The sequence below is a fragment of the Mauremys reevesii genome, linkage group 6 (genome assembly GCF_016161935.1).
Source record: "Mauremys reevesii isolate NIE-2019 linkage group 6, ASM1616193v1, whole genome shotgun sequence".
Classification (NCBI taxonomy): domain Eukaryota; kingdom Metazoa; phylum Chordata; order Testudines; family Geoemydidae; genus Mauremys; species Mauremys reevesii.
The window spans coordinates 107,079,574-107,095,312 of NC_052628.1; the positions used below are offsets into that span (position 1 = coordinate 107,079,574).

General features: G+C 41.0%; 1 protein-coding gene across 1 annotated transcript; it reads right to left on the reverse strand.

Moving 5' to 3' along the window:
* Nucleotides 1-1,858: 1,858 nt before the first annotated feature.
* Nucleotides 1,859-3,120, reverse strand: LOC120407302 (interferon beta-like). The gene is made up of 2 exons (XM_039542811.1): nt 2,547-3,120; nt 1,859-1,902 (listed from the first exon to the last, which is right to left on the reverse strand). The coding sequence occupies exons 1-2, from the start codon at nt 3,118-3,120 to the stop codon at nt 1,859-1,861; spliced, it is 618 nt and encodes a 205-aa protein (XP_039398745.1).
* Nucleotides 3,121-15,739: the final 12,619 nt, after the last annotated feature.

Genomic DNA, 15,739 nt, shown 5'->3' on the forward strand with positions numbered 1-15,739 from the left:
AAGAGGACAGAGGGCAAAAGCTTCTGCAATGCTGCCATCTGTTGACAGTGAAGAATTTATAGTCTCCTATTTAGAGACTCCATAGTTTGGATTGTGTTACAAAAGGGATTTAAAATGGGACATATATTCCTGGTTTTTCCCAAAGGCAGGCTGCCAATCAGTGTAAAAATTCACACACACTTTTTTTTTTGCTATTTGAACATTTTAATGTTTTTTTGACTTCTTTTAAAAACCTTTAAATAAGAAATCTCCAGATTTAGGGTCTGGTTTAAATTAATCCTAGACAGTGCTATGACTGACTAATAGCTCTTCAAAAATACTATCTACATACCCAAACTTGGCAAAGAGAGAGATCCTTACAAGATTTGGTCCAATGGTCGGTTTTTGTTTTTGTTTTTGTTTTGCTTTCAGGTAATTGTTAACTATTGGATTGATGGTAATTTTTAGTCACTATTCACAGCACAAGTGAAATTTTGATGCACTATGCTCATACAGCGGGTGGTTGTTGGTGCAACATGCAGTCCATAGGCACTCACACTTGTTTTGGGAGAGCAAAGGGAAGCAGCACCAGTTTACAAGCCTGAGTGACAGGAGGGCTTGGGTATGTACAAGCCTGATGCTGTTTGTGAGCCAAGTGTACCCAAACCTGACTGGTGGAGGGGGAAAATTAGGGCTACACAAACCTCCTTGGTGGGGGGGATATGGAGTCTGCACACATGGAAACGTGACTGATGGGGAGCCAGTTCACACACATCTCATTAGGGGAAGGCGAGAACAAGCAACTTTGTACCACAACAGCCTGAAGTCTTCCCCTTGCAATGCTAGTCTCTCTGTCACCCCTTTAATTTCATCACAATGAGCTACTGCTCGAAACACCCACAACTACAAATGTCTGGTAACAGGCAGACACACACAAGCTGCAGAGTTGAGGTTGTGGAGTGTGGTCTGTTGGAGTGGTGAAACTAATTACCATAGCTATTTTTCTTATGGAGTCACTGCTGAATCAGGGTTTATGTTCACAACATACTTTAGCATGTTCCCAAGTTTCACCACTTCTGTCAAAGGGAAGCTCGTGTACTTAAAGTTAGGCAAATGTTTACAAGTCCTTTGCTGAACTAGAGTTTAAGGTAAAACAAGAGAAGATTTTTATTGGGTCTCTGTTTTTTTTTAAAAAAAATCTAATTAATACAAATCACTACTGCTGTAGGTTGCTATTTTGTATAAATAAATATTTATTTATAAATATTATAAAACCTCTGAAAAAATAATTAAAAGCAATACATTAATATTGTGAATAAATATAAATGGACCAATATAAAAACACTCTTACAAATCCAGTAAAATGATCTGAAAATATTTTCACAGTGGAGGAAAAGAATATATATTTGCACTACTTTAAAATTCAAAAGTGCCTAAATATAAATGATCTAGAAACTGGGATATTCTTGTTTCTTTGTTATCCTTGCAGTGAATACACCTCCAGAAGTTTCCCTTGCTTATGAGTCCATGTCAGGCTCTTCCCATGCGACTGTCGTTCCAGGCAGCAACGGGTATTTAGCATGAGATGTAGGAAAGCCAAGGAAAATTCAGAGCAAACACATAATATCAGTGATTAAGAAATAGTAATGTTTGTCTCCTTCAGTTCAAATACTACATTGTCTTCTGCAATATTTTCAGCAAAATCTTCTGTTTTACATTTTCTCATGTGAATAAATCAGTCCAGTAATGGCAAGTAGTATATAAATAGTGCACTTGAAGTTTAACAATTTGCTTAATTCAAGATGGACTGAAAAGAGTCTTGAAAGGTGCTTCTTGTAGAATCAACTTAGAGACGAAGGACTCCAGTGGAGATGCGGTGTCACTCAGCGGTTTTCAGAACATCATTACTTGAAGCATCATGTGCTGGAATGAAAAAGGGGAACGGGTCAAACATGCAGAGTTTCAAATGCCCAGTATGGGCAATCTTTTTCTAACCAGATGTTAAATTGTAAATTCTGAGCCTTAATATATTTATTGTCTTGTCACAATTTGTTACTAAGGCTGTCAAATTTAGGGGTAAACAAAACAAAGAAAAGCAGAATAAGAACCCTCTGCCATCCCCACGTGCAGAATTAGATGATGGGATAGAAATGTGTGAACACAGACCCTCCAGTTTCTGGTGTCCTAACTGGAAAGTTGTCTAACAAGGCAGTTGTTGAAAGGGGGCTTCTCACTGTTCTTTTCCCCAGCTTAGACACTTACTGGACAAAGTTATATTTGGTATGGTTAGTTATCACTTAATGATATTTTTGTCATTCGTTAGCAGTTATGATATATTTGTATATTTTTCATATAGAATATTGTGTGTGGTAGAGAACTTGAAGCACTAAGTTATATGCTACTCTAAAAAGATTTGAACGTGTATGAAATAACTGTATGCATAATATTACTATGGGAGAAAGATTGGGCCCTAAATATTAGGCATTATAAACCTATCAACCATCTCTCCTCAGCTGTTTTATTCAAATAATATTTGAGTTTTTCTAGGAAAAAAGAAAATATGGTACCTTCATTTTCAAGTCTCTTTGTGAGTATGTTGAGAATGAGAAAACATCTGGATATTTCCACACGGATGATCTCCCAGGCACACCGGCTATATTGCTTTTCTTTCAGGAAATCGTCTATTGTCTGGAAGTATCTCTTCAGTTTCAGGCTGCTGAGCAGGAGGGTCTCGTTTCCTGAGTGGGTTATTTCCTTTTCCATCTCAGCACTCAAACACGTCTCCAGCTTCTCAATCTGCTGGTGAAGTCCATTTTGGAATTCCTTTATGGAAGTCCCATCCCAGGCAGCTTGGGTGAGATTGTTGTTAAAGATATGGAAGAGCTCTTGGAGGATCTGCTGGATGGCTACCTTGGCATTCACTTGCTGGGACAATGGGATCTTGAGGATCTCTCTGGGCTTGAAAGCTGTCCTTTCATTTAAACACTGGAAGGGAAAGTTTCCACCCATTTTCTCCAGATGCTCTAAGCTCTCACTGTTCATTCTGGTTTGTAGAACATGAAGCCTGTTACAGTCCAGACATGAGATTTCACTGGAGAAGAGCAGCAGGAGGCAAAATTGCAGCAAACTCCTGCTGATCATGATGATGTCTTAGATTCCCTCTGTTTGTGCAGAACGTGAGCAACTGGTGCCTGTTCAAGGTCTTTCGTAGAATTCTGTGTTTTAGACCCATGTCTCTTGAATTTAAGTGTTATGTAGGAGAGTTGTTTTTCTTTCATCACTTTCTAGTTTTCAAGGTATTTGGTGCCTGAGGTTTTTACTTTCAGTTTCCTACTTTTTATTTAAGGAAGTGAACAAACAATCGGAAGAACAAAACTGAAGAGTCCCTTTTTAAATATCAATAAAACCCTACATTTCTTTCCTTAGGTTCCCCCCTTCCCCATTAGATAAAGAAAATGTAAAGGGTAGGAAGAGTGATGATTAACAGTTGTCATACAGTTACAGGTTAGAGTAGGGACCTGTCTGTCTACTCCCAAGTACCTGTAGCTAGCACTGTTAGGTATGAATGTCTGTTACCTTAGTGCATTGAAGTGATAACAATGAATTTGGGAAGATGCCATGCGGGGAGGGGGCGACTAATGCAGAGCTTCTTTTTGCCAGACCCTGCAGGTAAGAGCAGTGCAGTCAGGGGCGGCAGCTTACATGGGCTCGAGGTGCTTAAGCACCAGGAATATTCAAGGCTGAGGGCTCTGCTCCACCAATATTTGGAGCTGGGTTTCTCCCCTGCCCCCGCCTCGGAGCTTCCCTGCCTGAAAGAAAACAGCCAGTGCCTCTCTCCTTTGTTTGTGCTGCTTGTGCCTAAGGCTATAAAGATCAGCGGCCGACAGCCTTTTGGAGCACCGGGGGAGGTGAAGAGGGAGAGAGGAGGAGGAAGGAGGCACACAGGTGCTTGGGAGCTCTCTCTCCTGCCCCCCCCGCCCGCACCCAGGGGCAGCAGCAGGGGTGGGGAGGCCACACATGATGGCAACCCCCCGCCCCGGTGTGACAAACTGGGAATGTTCTTAATGTTTTCTCTGAATACTGTGTTGGTGCCTCGGTGTCCCCTATGCAGTTCTTAAGTATCTAGGTGGTGGATCGCTGTGGGAAGCACACGGAGGGGCAGAGGATGCTGAATGCTCCAAGGAGAGACCCAGGAGGTGAAGCCGTGTGAGCTTCTTGCCCTGGAGACAGTCTGCTCCAAGGGAGAGGAGGCTCCCCAAAGTCCTGACTGGCTTTGTGAGGAGCAGTTCCAGAGCATCGCCCGGGGACTCCGTGACACCCGGTACCCACCATAGGGGAGGCGAGTGGGCTTTCTGGACCTGAGAGAGTCCCTAGGAGCATGTGCAGTGACTGTGGTGCAGAGTGAGTGTGCTGTGGCGGGGGAAGGGGAGGGGAGAGGAGGGTCCCTCCCCTGGAGCTTGCTGTTGCCGGTAACGGGGTGGCGGGGGAGTCCTCTCTGGCCCTAGCCCTGGGGCAGCCTGTCTGCATCCCAAGTTCCTCATCCCCAGCACTGCCTCACCCCAGATCCTGCGCCCTCAGCATCCCAACCCTGAGCACCCTCCTGCACTGTGAATCCCTCATCCCCAGCCCCACCCCAGAGCCCTCACCTGAGGGGAAAAACGTGCAACTTAAATGTGGTGGTCAGTTTGGAGTATCGTGTTTAGCACAATACTTGATTATTTTACACCCCTTTAAAGTATATAACTAGTCTTATACAGGTGTTACAAAGTGGGAATGTTCTTAATGTTTTCTCTGAATACTGTGTGGGTGCCTCAGTTTCCCCTATGCATTTCTCAAGGATCTAGATGGTGGGATAAGGGGGTGTGATTGTTGTAGAGCCCTAGAGGGCCAGTGTGATGCCATCTGCACAGAGAATGGCCAAAACCCTGTCTCCTGGTAACTGATGGCCTAGGCCGCTCTCCTGCAAGCTGCCAACTGAAGGTGTTGGAGAACAAAGAAATCAGGTGGCCTCCTAATGCCTGAAAAAGAGACAAAGGCCAGAGGAGGGAGTGTCAGTGCCTGTGCAGGCTTCCAGGAAGCGCATGGTGTGGAAGGGGATGCTGGGATGCTTTGGAACTACTCCATACAAAGTCAGTCAGGACTCTGGGGGAGCCTCCTCTCTCTGAGCATACTGTCTCCAGGGCAAGAAGCTTACACCTTCCTGGGTCTGACCTCGGAGCATTCAGCATGCCCTTCCACACTGTGCGCTTTCCGCAGCGAGTGCGCCCAGGCAGGTCCTGGGGCAACCAGAGGTCCCTGCACCCCAACTTTGCAATCAGACATGACTCTCACCCAGCCGGTAAAAACAGAAGGTTTATTAGATGACAGGATCACCGTCTAAAACAGAGCTTGTAGGTACAGAAAAGGTCAGTCAGGTCCATCTTGGAGGGTGGGGAGCCTAGACCCAAGTTCTGGGCCTCTCCCCATTTCCCCAGCCAGCTCCAAACTGACACTCCCTCCTCTAGCCTTTGTGTCTCTTCCGGACAAGGAGGCCACCTGATCTCTTTGTCCCCAACACCTTCAGTTGGCATCTTGCAGGGGAAACTGAGGCACCCACACAGTATTCAGAGAAAACATTAAGAACATTCCTACCTTGTCACAACAGGTGCAACAAAATTTAATACCATATATTGAAGCAGGCAAGTGCTGCTTCTGACTTTCCACTTTTAATTGACCCTTGTAATCTTGTGGTGCTGATGCGTTGTAGCTTCATTTTATATCGGCTTACAGGGCGAGAGCACGGGGGGGGGGCACCATCATTTTGGGCACCACCAAAAATTATACAAACCTGCCGCCTATGAGTGCAGTGATGTGTAAAGCTGCAACAACCACCTGTGGATCAGGATGATGTCTTAAAGTCCCTGTCTGAGTGTAGAACTTGAGCAACTGGTGTTTGTTCAAGCCTTTTGCATGCTGCTGTGTTTCTGACCCATGTTTCTGAATTTAAGCATTTTGTAGGATAAGGTGTTTTTTTCTTTCATCACTTTCTGCTTCAGAAAGTTTTTCCTTTTCACATTCCTTCTTTTTATTTAATTGAACTAGCAAACCATCAGAAGAACAAAACCACAGTCATTACATTTTTCAGTATTAAAAATAACCCCTCAAGTACTTGTAGTTTCCCCCATCAGATAAAGAAGATGTAAAGGGTAAAGAAGAGTATGATGACTAACATTATGCTCCAGTTACAGTGTTAGAGTAGCCAGTCTGTCTACTCTCAAGTGTCTGAATTCATCACTTTTAGGCAGGTATGAATGTCTGTTACCAAAATAAGACCCTACATGCAGTTAAATGCTATCAATAAATTTTGAGAGATGGGGGGGGGGGGGAATTAGAGTACTGCAGAGCTTCTTTTTGCTAGACCCTGGTCATAAAATGCCCATCAGCTAACAGCTGTTCCTCCACTTCACCAGTAGAAGGAAACCTTTACTTTATCTGTCTGGTATGGCACTGAAAATCATAAAACTCTGCTATTCTCTCTCATTCCTTCTTTCCAACTGTACGTCTTAAAATTTGGTAATTCATGCAAAGAATTTCTATTGGAGATGGGGGCTAGAAAATTATCTATTAGTCTCATACAATTTTCTGCAAATGTGAAAAACGAGTGATGGAAAAGATACATTTGTAGGGAATACCAAGTGATGGACAGAAACTGAGAGTTTTACTTATGAACCTGATGCCAGCTGTGAAAAACATACGGTATCTCAGGAATAGGTACATGTGAAGGGTATGAACGTGTTATTGTCTCCATCACTTCTGAGTACACATGATGTAATGCAGTGATATGGAGGAGTGCTCTCAAAACCGATTGTGCAGCTGATAATAAATATGCTAGAAGGATCCACATAAATGAATTAAGTTTACAGTTAAAAGAATGTGGTAAGATAGAAATTAAATTTTGTCTTGTGCAGCTAGGTATCCCAAGGTGATTTACATTAAGACAGTTTTTCAAATCTGATTTACTTTTCGCCATTCAAGCTTTTTGCTTTTTTCAATATTTGTTTCACTGGGCTTGGAAACGGAACCTCAATGATCTCTGCTTCTTGCAGGCAGTTTCACTTTGTGTTTTTCATAATATAGCAATAGGCTGTCATGTTGGAGTTTCCTTCAGTGCAGGGGAATGATTTTTAACCTAAAAATAGAAAATTATTTTCATTTTCATTTTAAATATGACGAGGAACAAAACAGAAATTTTTTTATTTATATTAGTTCTGTTAAATCTCCCTCCCCCATCATCTCAAGTTCTTTATTTAATCATATTCTCGAGTTTGTACCTAAAGTGTGTTGAAGTGTCTGTTTAAACAAAAGCAGTTTATTGTATGTCTAATACTGTATACGGTATAGGGTACTTAATGTTACTATGGATTATGCACCCTGATCTCCTATTATCTTCAGCAGGTTTTTTTTGTTTGTTTGGGTTTTTTTTGAGGGGGGGGGATGTTTCTTGCAAGTGGAAAGTTCAAGAGAATATATTTGAGAAACAAATTAAAAATCTGAATCTTAACAGGAAAGGTTAAAATGCAAAGTAATGGAAGTAAGTCTTTCAGCAAATATGCATTAGCAATTTGCACAGCAATAGCCAGTTTACTGGGAACAGTTTGATCTGGACAGGCTGAAATATTTGCTTCAAATGGATGAAATATGTTTAAATTTCAATTAAAAAAGACAGAAAATCTACTTGTGATGTTTTCCCCTCTACATATCAACCAGCTTTATTTGAGTGCTCAATTAGAGTAACTTAGCTCCTTTTCCTATTTGCAAATGGTCCACAAACAAATTCAGATTTTGCTAATGTGTTTTTTCAAAATGACTTGACAAATGGTTATCATGGAAATGTGGGCCTGAAAAGGACTTTGATAGGTCATTGTAGTGGAGTGGCTTTCCCACTCCATGAGAAAAAGGGCTGGAACTGGCCAGAGAGGATGCGCAGACCAGCAGCCAATCAGCAAAGGCCTGTGGAGAGCCAATCAGGCCCAGCCTGGGCCCTATATAAAGGCTGCCTAGCAAAGGAGAAGGTAGTCTCTCCCTGACTAGCAAGGGAGGAGGACTGGCTCCTGAGGTAAGGAGGTAGCACCTTGGACAGAGCAGTGCTGTTCAGGCTTGGGGGAGCAGAGGAGAGCTCTGGCCCAGTTACCTGCCAGGCTGTGGCCCCTGCTAAAAAGTGTTGAGAAGGTGCATGGGGCCAAAGGGGAAGTGGCCCAGGGAAGATAGGCGGACAAGAGAGGAGAGGAGGGCAGCAAGAGGCTGCCACTAGTGGGCGCCTGGGTCAGGACCCAGAGTAGCGGGTGGGCCTGGGTCCCCCATTTTCCTCCCCTTGCACTGCACCTGGCCATGGAGGAGTGTGGCAGAGAGAGACTGAAACTTGCCCCTGAAGTGAGGGACTAGATTTTAGGATTGTGGTTGGCCACTGAGGCAGGTGCAAGCCGAAGGACTGCCATTAACCCAGAAGGGGGTGAGAATGGAGTAGTGGGCGCTGCCAGAGAGCAGTGTCCTGAAGTGGACACCGCCAAGCGGGGAGCAAGGCAGTTCCCAAAATCAGCAGAGCAGACAATGGGTGAGACACCATGTGCAGAGGGCACTCCATAGCTGACAAGAGCTAATTCCCGGAGCAACCAGCAGAAGGCGCCAGCAGTGGTGAGTCCTGACCCCGTTACAGTCATTTAGTGGTCCAGCCTTCTGCACTGAGGCAGGACTAAGTTTTATCTAGACCATCTCTGGTAGGTGTATGTCTAACTTGTTCTTAAAAACCTGCACTGACAGAGATTTCACTACCTCCCTCAGTAACTTGTTCTAGTGCTTACAGTTAGGAAGTTTTTCCTAATATCTAAACTAAAACTCCCTTGCTGCAATTTTAGCCTATTGCTTTTTTTCATGTCTTCAGTGGTTAAGGAGAATAATTTATTTCTCTTGTCTGGCAGGTTGACTTCAAATTTAAAAAGTACTTTCAAGATGGTGGCATGAAGTTTTCTGGAGAGAACTCTCTTTATAATATGTATTTTCAAATGTTTGTCTGGATACTTTATCTTTATGTCAATATTCTTTTCTAACAAACTCATGTGTACAAATATTTGTGGACATGTATATCGGGGGCATGAATATTTAACTGAAGGAATATTTGGACACTTATTTAGTGAATGTTCTTGTGACTTTAAAAACAAGCAGGTAGACAGACAATTAACAAAGGGGTGGTAAATACCATTGACGTGAGTCTCTAGCAGACTTTTAAATCCAAATGGAAGTTCAGAAATCCTGTTTACATTATTATGTGAGCCTTAGCTACTGATACGGTTGATATTGTCGGTGAACTAAATAAGCTGTACTGCTCTGTATCGTGTTTAGAGGGTGAGGCCTAGGTCTAAAATCAGGAATCCCAAATTCTAATCCTGGTTTTGCCTGAGCATGATGATAGGTAACTCACTCACTTCCTTCCACCTTTGTGTAAGACGAGGCTGATAATATTTACTTGTCCCACAGGAGTGTTAAGAAGCTATATAAATTTTTGTAAAGTGTTTTGACTTTCCAGAACAGTTGGTCTTGTTTTCAGTTTTGAAAATGTGCCCAGTAGGACACACTTGTGTGTTGCGATATGATAACTACTACTCATTGTTGGGTTTTTTGTTTTTTTATAGTACATGGCACTATAAAAGCTGCTTTAGTTCGGATGAATAGGACTTAATTCTAAATTATGGTTCACGTCTGAAAGCAAACTTTGTTGTTGACATGTAGTGGAGGGTTGGCATAGAATGAAAGTGTACAGGGAATCATCTTGGTGTTATGGGCTAGGCTGAAAAAATTAAGGTGTTTCTCAATGTTGAACCAGGGGCATTAAATAAAGCTGATCATGTTTTTTGTACTTGCATTTGTGGAGTATAAAAACATTTCAGTTATCCTTAAACTCAGAGGGAGAATGTTGTTGCGGAGGTGCAACATATCAGAATTTGGCCCCATGCGCAACAGTCATAGTTAGCAATGCCTGTGGAAAGAGCTCAGATATTATAAATATGTGAGACTGTCATGATGAAGCATTTACTTTGTGGCTAAAAAAAGATGTGATGTGTATTGGAGCTGGTTTAATGGCAGAAGTGGCATTTTAGCAGCTTCAGCAAATATTTTCCTTCAACTTTCATGGAACTTCTCAGTCTCACGAAGCCTTATTTTCCCAATGTAGACAGCTTGTTTTAAAACAGGGTTACTAACTTGATTTTAAACAGAACTTCTGACCAAGTGTAGATGGTTGTGGTCCTTTGGTTTGTAGAGCTGCCCTATAGTTGTATTGAATCCAGGACTCAGTCTTACTCCACCACTTGTACTAAAACATAAGTATATGTAGACAGACTTCTAGAAAGACTTTATTACCTGTGCCTTCATTTTATATATAAATAAGAGAGACGCTCCCCGAGTTACATAAACCCAATGTACACAAATCCAAGCTTACAGAAAAATAGTGTTTGGTGTGTGTTTTTTCTTTTGGGTTTTGTTTGCGTAATGGTCGGAGATACATTTCTGACTTATGCAAAATTCGAGTTATGCAAGGTGTTCCGGAATGGAACACTTGCAGAAATTGGGGAGCATCTACAGTGATATTAAGTGCTTTGTTAGTTTTGCAATTAATATTAACACTTTTGTTATCAATTCTTTTATAATATCTTGACAGAGTATATAAATATTAATCTTTGGATATGTAGGATATGATGCAATACATAACATACATAACATCACAGCTTGCCAAAAAGAATTGTATTTGACTTTGAAGAGGTCCTGCTAAGAATTTGAATAGTTGACTTCCCCCTACCTGCCCTGGAATTGGGTTCATACCATAACTTGATTTAACCTGACCTTTTTTTTTTTTCCCTTTTAGTAGAATCTTCAACATATTCAAAATATATAATGCTCCACAGTTTTGAAATACTCTACCTTTACACTATGACTTCAGCAGTTAAAATAATTTATCCAGAACTGCCACATCTTCCCCCAAAAATCACTAGAATAACTATCCATTCATTCATCTTTGTTCTTTTTTCATAACCTGAAGTACCAGTTTGCATGAATGTGCTTTCATATTTATTACACATAACATAATATTTGGACATATCATTAGTTCTTGAACACTTCTGCTTGGCTTTCTCTTTTTAATACTTTTTATTTCTAGTGGAAGATAATAGTTAATTAAGAAATACAATAAATAAGCATAAAAGGCCTGATTCTATATCTGTTAATGGGAATGTTCTATTGACTTCAACATACAGGTATGCAACCAGCATTATTTCCTTCTAGTTTACTTCTGTTATCTGCATCTTTTTTAGTATGCTAACAGTTGACTTAAGGATTCAATCCTCATGTGTCAGTGCAAGATGTATCAAGTAGCAGATTTACAAGAAGTCTGGTAATGGAGAGTTTACAAACCTGGGAGCAGAACAGAGGAATAACTTTTTCTCTAGATTAACCCTGTTTAAGCCTGGATACTTCAGTGGGGTTGCCTGTTTTAACCCAGAGCAGATTTTGACCCCGAGTCCTCAGATGTGGTTTTAACCATTGTAATTTCACAATTTAAAACCGCTAGCGGCAATCATTTGAGTAGCAGTTACCTTAAGAGTGACCAAGACAAAGAGGGGTGTGTGTGTGAGAGAGAGAGAGATTCCCTAGTGGGTTTTTTTCCTCATCTTAAAAATGTTTTTTCAAGGAAGGTTCAGATGCTTGCTGTAGGAAGCGTGGGGAAGAGGTATCTTCCTTCATATCTGGTGCTAACAGCCAATGGGGCTGAATTCTGGTTCTGGACCTTGGGCCAGACCCGCCACTGAAGTAAAATGACAAATTTCCACACAAGTTATGCCACTTTACTGAGGATCTGTTCCCATGGACTTAATCTATGAGATCACTGGGACCACATTATTCCTTGACTTTTCAGTGGTATTTTTAAACCTCCAGTTGGAGGTTATCTATTGTGGCAACCCTTAAATTTTGTCCATTTTTATCTAATATAAAATAAATCAGTATCTTAAATCAGTACTGAGGTAGTATAAAATTACCTCAGTATCTGCAGTATTCCTTTGCACTTATCTATGCATACAATAGGTAATGCTGGCAAATATTGTGGTTACCTAACTGCAAATACATATTCAGATATCTAAGTCAACTTTTAAATTTTAAAGATCAGTGTTGCACCTCCTGAAAAACACAACAGACTGATTTTTCCACCTTTAGTGTCAAGGCACACCCTTAGCCAAATACTGTGAAAATAAAAATCCAACAGATAGCATTGCTTGATTCAAAAGGGTGTGGGATGCTAACCATGGAAAGCTCACTGATAAGAGAAAGGGACCTAATAACTTTTGAGTTTAACTTCCATTTTTTAGAATCTGAACAAAATAACACTACAGAAATGTCCCAATGACTAGATAGATGTAGCAGTATTTTTTAATTATAATTTTACCACCTTATGTGAATGTTTTTCTATTAGCATGGAACCAGTATGTCTTCCATCCTCCTCCCTTAGGTTTTCCTTCTTCATTTGTTTTTTGTCTCATTACTTCATGGAATCTCTAGACTGAGGATTCTGACTTTTTTCCACCTTTTTTTTTTTCTGGTTTGTTTTTTTCTGACAATAATTAAGACACTTAAAAAAAATCATGACATTAAGGTCTTTTATCAAACCCATTCACCCTTATTGCTAATCTAGGGGAAATTCTCAGGTTTAAGATATGACCACTCTTTTCTACATACATGTTAAGATTCCCCAAATTACATCTTATTAGCATTTAATAACTCTAATCATACATGTCGTCTTGCATAAGACCAAATAACACTTCAGAAGGGTGTCTCTTACCAAAATCTGAAACCTTAGCAAATGGAGTTTGCTACAGTAGAGTTAATATGAGGCTCAGATACCTAAACCAAGCAGAATACTGTATGTTAGAAGTATAGTGGGAATGTTGTTTTTATACTGATCTAGATCAGTGGAAAAGAGGCCATACAAGCTTCAGTTTTGCTATTACAGCTGCATCGCCAGTTTGCTATCTTTATATTGGTTATACTAAACAATATTGTAGTCCTTGTAAATTCCAATTAGGAGGCGGGGTGGGGTATTTTATTTTTGGAAGTCAACATAGACAAAGTAGTAATAGCAAATACTCTGACTGTGCTGTAAATGTATTGGTCACAATCATTCAGGTGTATCTTTATCCAAACCATTTCTTCTAAACTAAAGCCAAGGCAATGCAGTCTAAACTTCCATAAAGTGATTGATTTTTTGCATGTGCAAAATCAAAGGTGTGATTAAGGCTCTGACTGAAAAATTGGCCCTATTACCTGTATCAGTAGATGGTAGCTTAATAGCATTCACATGCTGGAAAACGATAGTAGCAATTTCTCCCTACACTTGTCAATAGCTTGACCATATATTTTTAAACTTTTACTTAGATTGCAGTATTCATGTTACACTTTAAATGGTGGTAATTTGTGTTATACTGTATTTCTTGTGCCTAATTGAGTTAAATTTTAAGGTGCAATAACTCACTAAAAATATATATCAGAGGGGTAGCCGTGTTAGTCTGGATCTGTAAAAGCAACAAAGAATCCTGTAGAGATAACGAGGTTAGTTCAATCAGGAGGATGAGGCATTCACAGTCTTTGTTTTAATCCTGAGCTGATGGTGTCAAATTTGCAGATGAACTGGCTCAGCAGTTTCTCATTTGTGTCCATTTATCCTTTTGGCATTGCTGGCATATGATGGCATATATTACATTGGTGGACGTGCAGGTGCCAACCTGCCCACATATCTACACCAGTAACACCATCACAGGACCTAACCAGATCAGCCACACCATCACCGGTTCATTCACCTGCACGTCCACCAATGTAATATATGCCATCATATGCCAGCAATGCCCCTCTGCTATGTACATCAGCCAAACTGGACAGTCTCTAAGGAAAAGGATAAATGGACACAAATCAGATATTAGGAATGGCAATATACAAAAACCTGTAGGAGAACACTTCAACCTCCCTGGCCACACAATAGCAGATCTTAAGGTGGCCATCCTGCAGCAAAAAAACTTCAGGACCAGACTTCAAAGAGAAACTGCTGAGCTCCAGTTCATCTGCAAATTTGACACCATCAGCTCAGGATTAAACAAAGACTGTGAATGGCTTGCCAATTACAGAACCAGTTTCTCCTCCCTTGGCTTTCACACCTCAACTGCTAGAACAGGGCCTCATCCTCCCTGATTGAACGAACCTCGTTATCTCGAGCTTGAGCTCATGCTGCAGAACGTCTGTTAGTCTAAAAATATATAACATATTTTCTATAAGGTACAGGAGAAAAGCATTGTATTTAATAGATGCTTTTTTTCCTCCGGTGGTGATCATGGGAAAACGTAAGGCTCGGATGTTCCAGCACAGTCTATTCCTTGGTGCTGAATGAAAAATTGTTGGCTACAATTATTCTCTAAATATTTGATTTTTCACAGCTGTTTTCACTAATGGGTCTTATTGTTGCTTCTCTCATTCTTTTCCATATATTTACAGTTGTGTCAAATCAGATTCACCCATCATGTAGTTCTTTAAAATCGCTGGTACCTTCTGAATTTAACTCTCTCACCAACTCACATCATTCTATTCACTTTTTTGCTTCATAAAGAGGGAAGGGAAGATTAGAAGAGTTGTGTGTGTATATATGAAAACATTAATACAAACTTGATGATAAAAATGTTATTGATCTATGCCCCAGGTACTTGGGCCAACCACTTCTCCCTTTATAGGAAAGGCCTATAGAATTTAATAGAAAATGTTAACTTTATTATAGGGTTTAACAATTGTATATAATTTAAACTAAATATAGTGGAAAAGAGTAGTTTTGCCATAGAATTCTGTAAGTTTTTTCTTTTTGCTTTTTTAAACAGGAAAAGTATTTTATTAAATTATGTAGCTTTTCAGATACATTTATATGGAAAACCCTATAGATTTAATTCTACAGAAATTTCTCAGTGGACCCCAAAAGGTAGCTTTATTCATCTGTCTTGTCTTTATTTTTCATACCAAGACCACTTCACAATCTGGCTGGTGATGATTTCCTTGTGTTCAGGGACCATGTCTAGGGACCTACAGACTCCCTGATTTTGATTTTGTCCTAATTAGAGAAATGCCACTCACCTGCATCAGTGGGTGGGGGAATTTGATGGGGCCAGCAGTGAAAGGGGAACAGTTCCAGTAGCAAGGAAGGGAGACACCTGCCAAGGGACAATAGGTGGCACCTCCTTCTAGGAGTCTCTGATTGGCCAGCATGGGGAGAGGGGTGCTGATTGGCCAGCATGCCCCAGCTCCAAGGATTTAGCCCAGCACAGGGGCCATGTGGAGCATTCCAGAAGCCCACTGTACCCACCCGAACTAAGAATTGGAACCTAGCCTGACATATGCTGAGGTCTAGCTGATCACCTGTTTAGGGGATCAGGAAGGAATTTTTTCTCCCACGGGCCAATTGGCAGAGGACCAGGATGGCTTTTTCCTTCCTCACAGACCTTCCAGCCACAGTGTGTCAAGCAGGAATGCACTTAGTACCTAACTGAGGTACTGGGGTGGAGACAGTTGTTTATTTGTTGTGACTTGCGGCTGGTTTCCAGCACAGTTGAGAGAATAAAATGAACGGCTCTCAGAGGTGAAAGACCTGGGATCTTGGTGTTGGGCCTTGGACTCATGTGATAAGGTGAGAGCTTGTGGCCTTCACAGGCTG

What these genes read in the sequence shown, in the direction of transcription:
- LOC120407302 (XM_039542811.1), bottom strand. Translation starts at nt 3,120, where the DNA reads ATGATCAGCAGGAGTTTGCTGCAATTTTGCCTCCTGCTGCTCTTCTCC. An exon ending in AAAGAGACTTGAAAATGAAG is followed by an intron (nt 1,903 to 2,546) that starts GTACCATATTTT and finishes TTTTCATTCCAG; the next exon opens with CACATGATGCTTCAAGTAAT.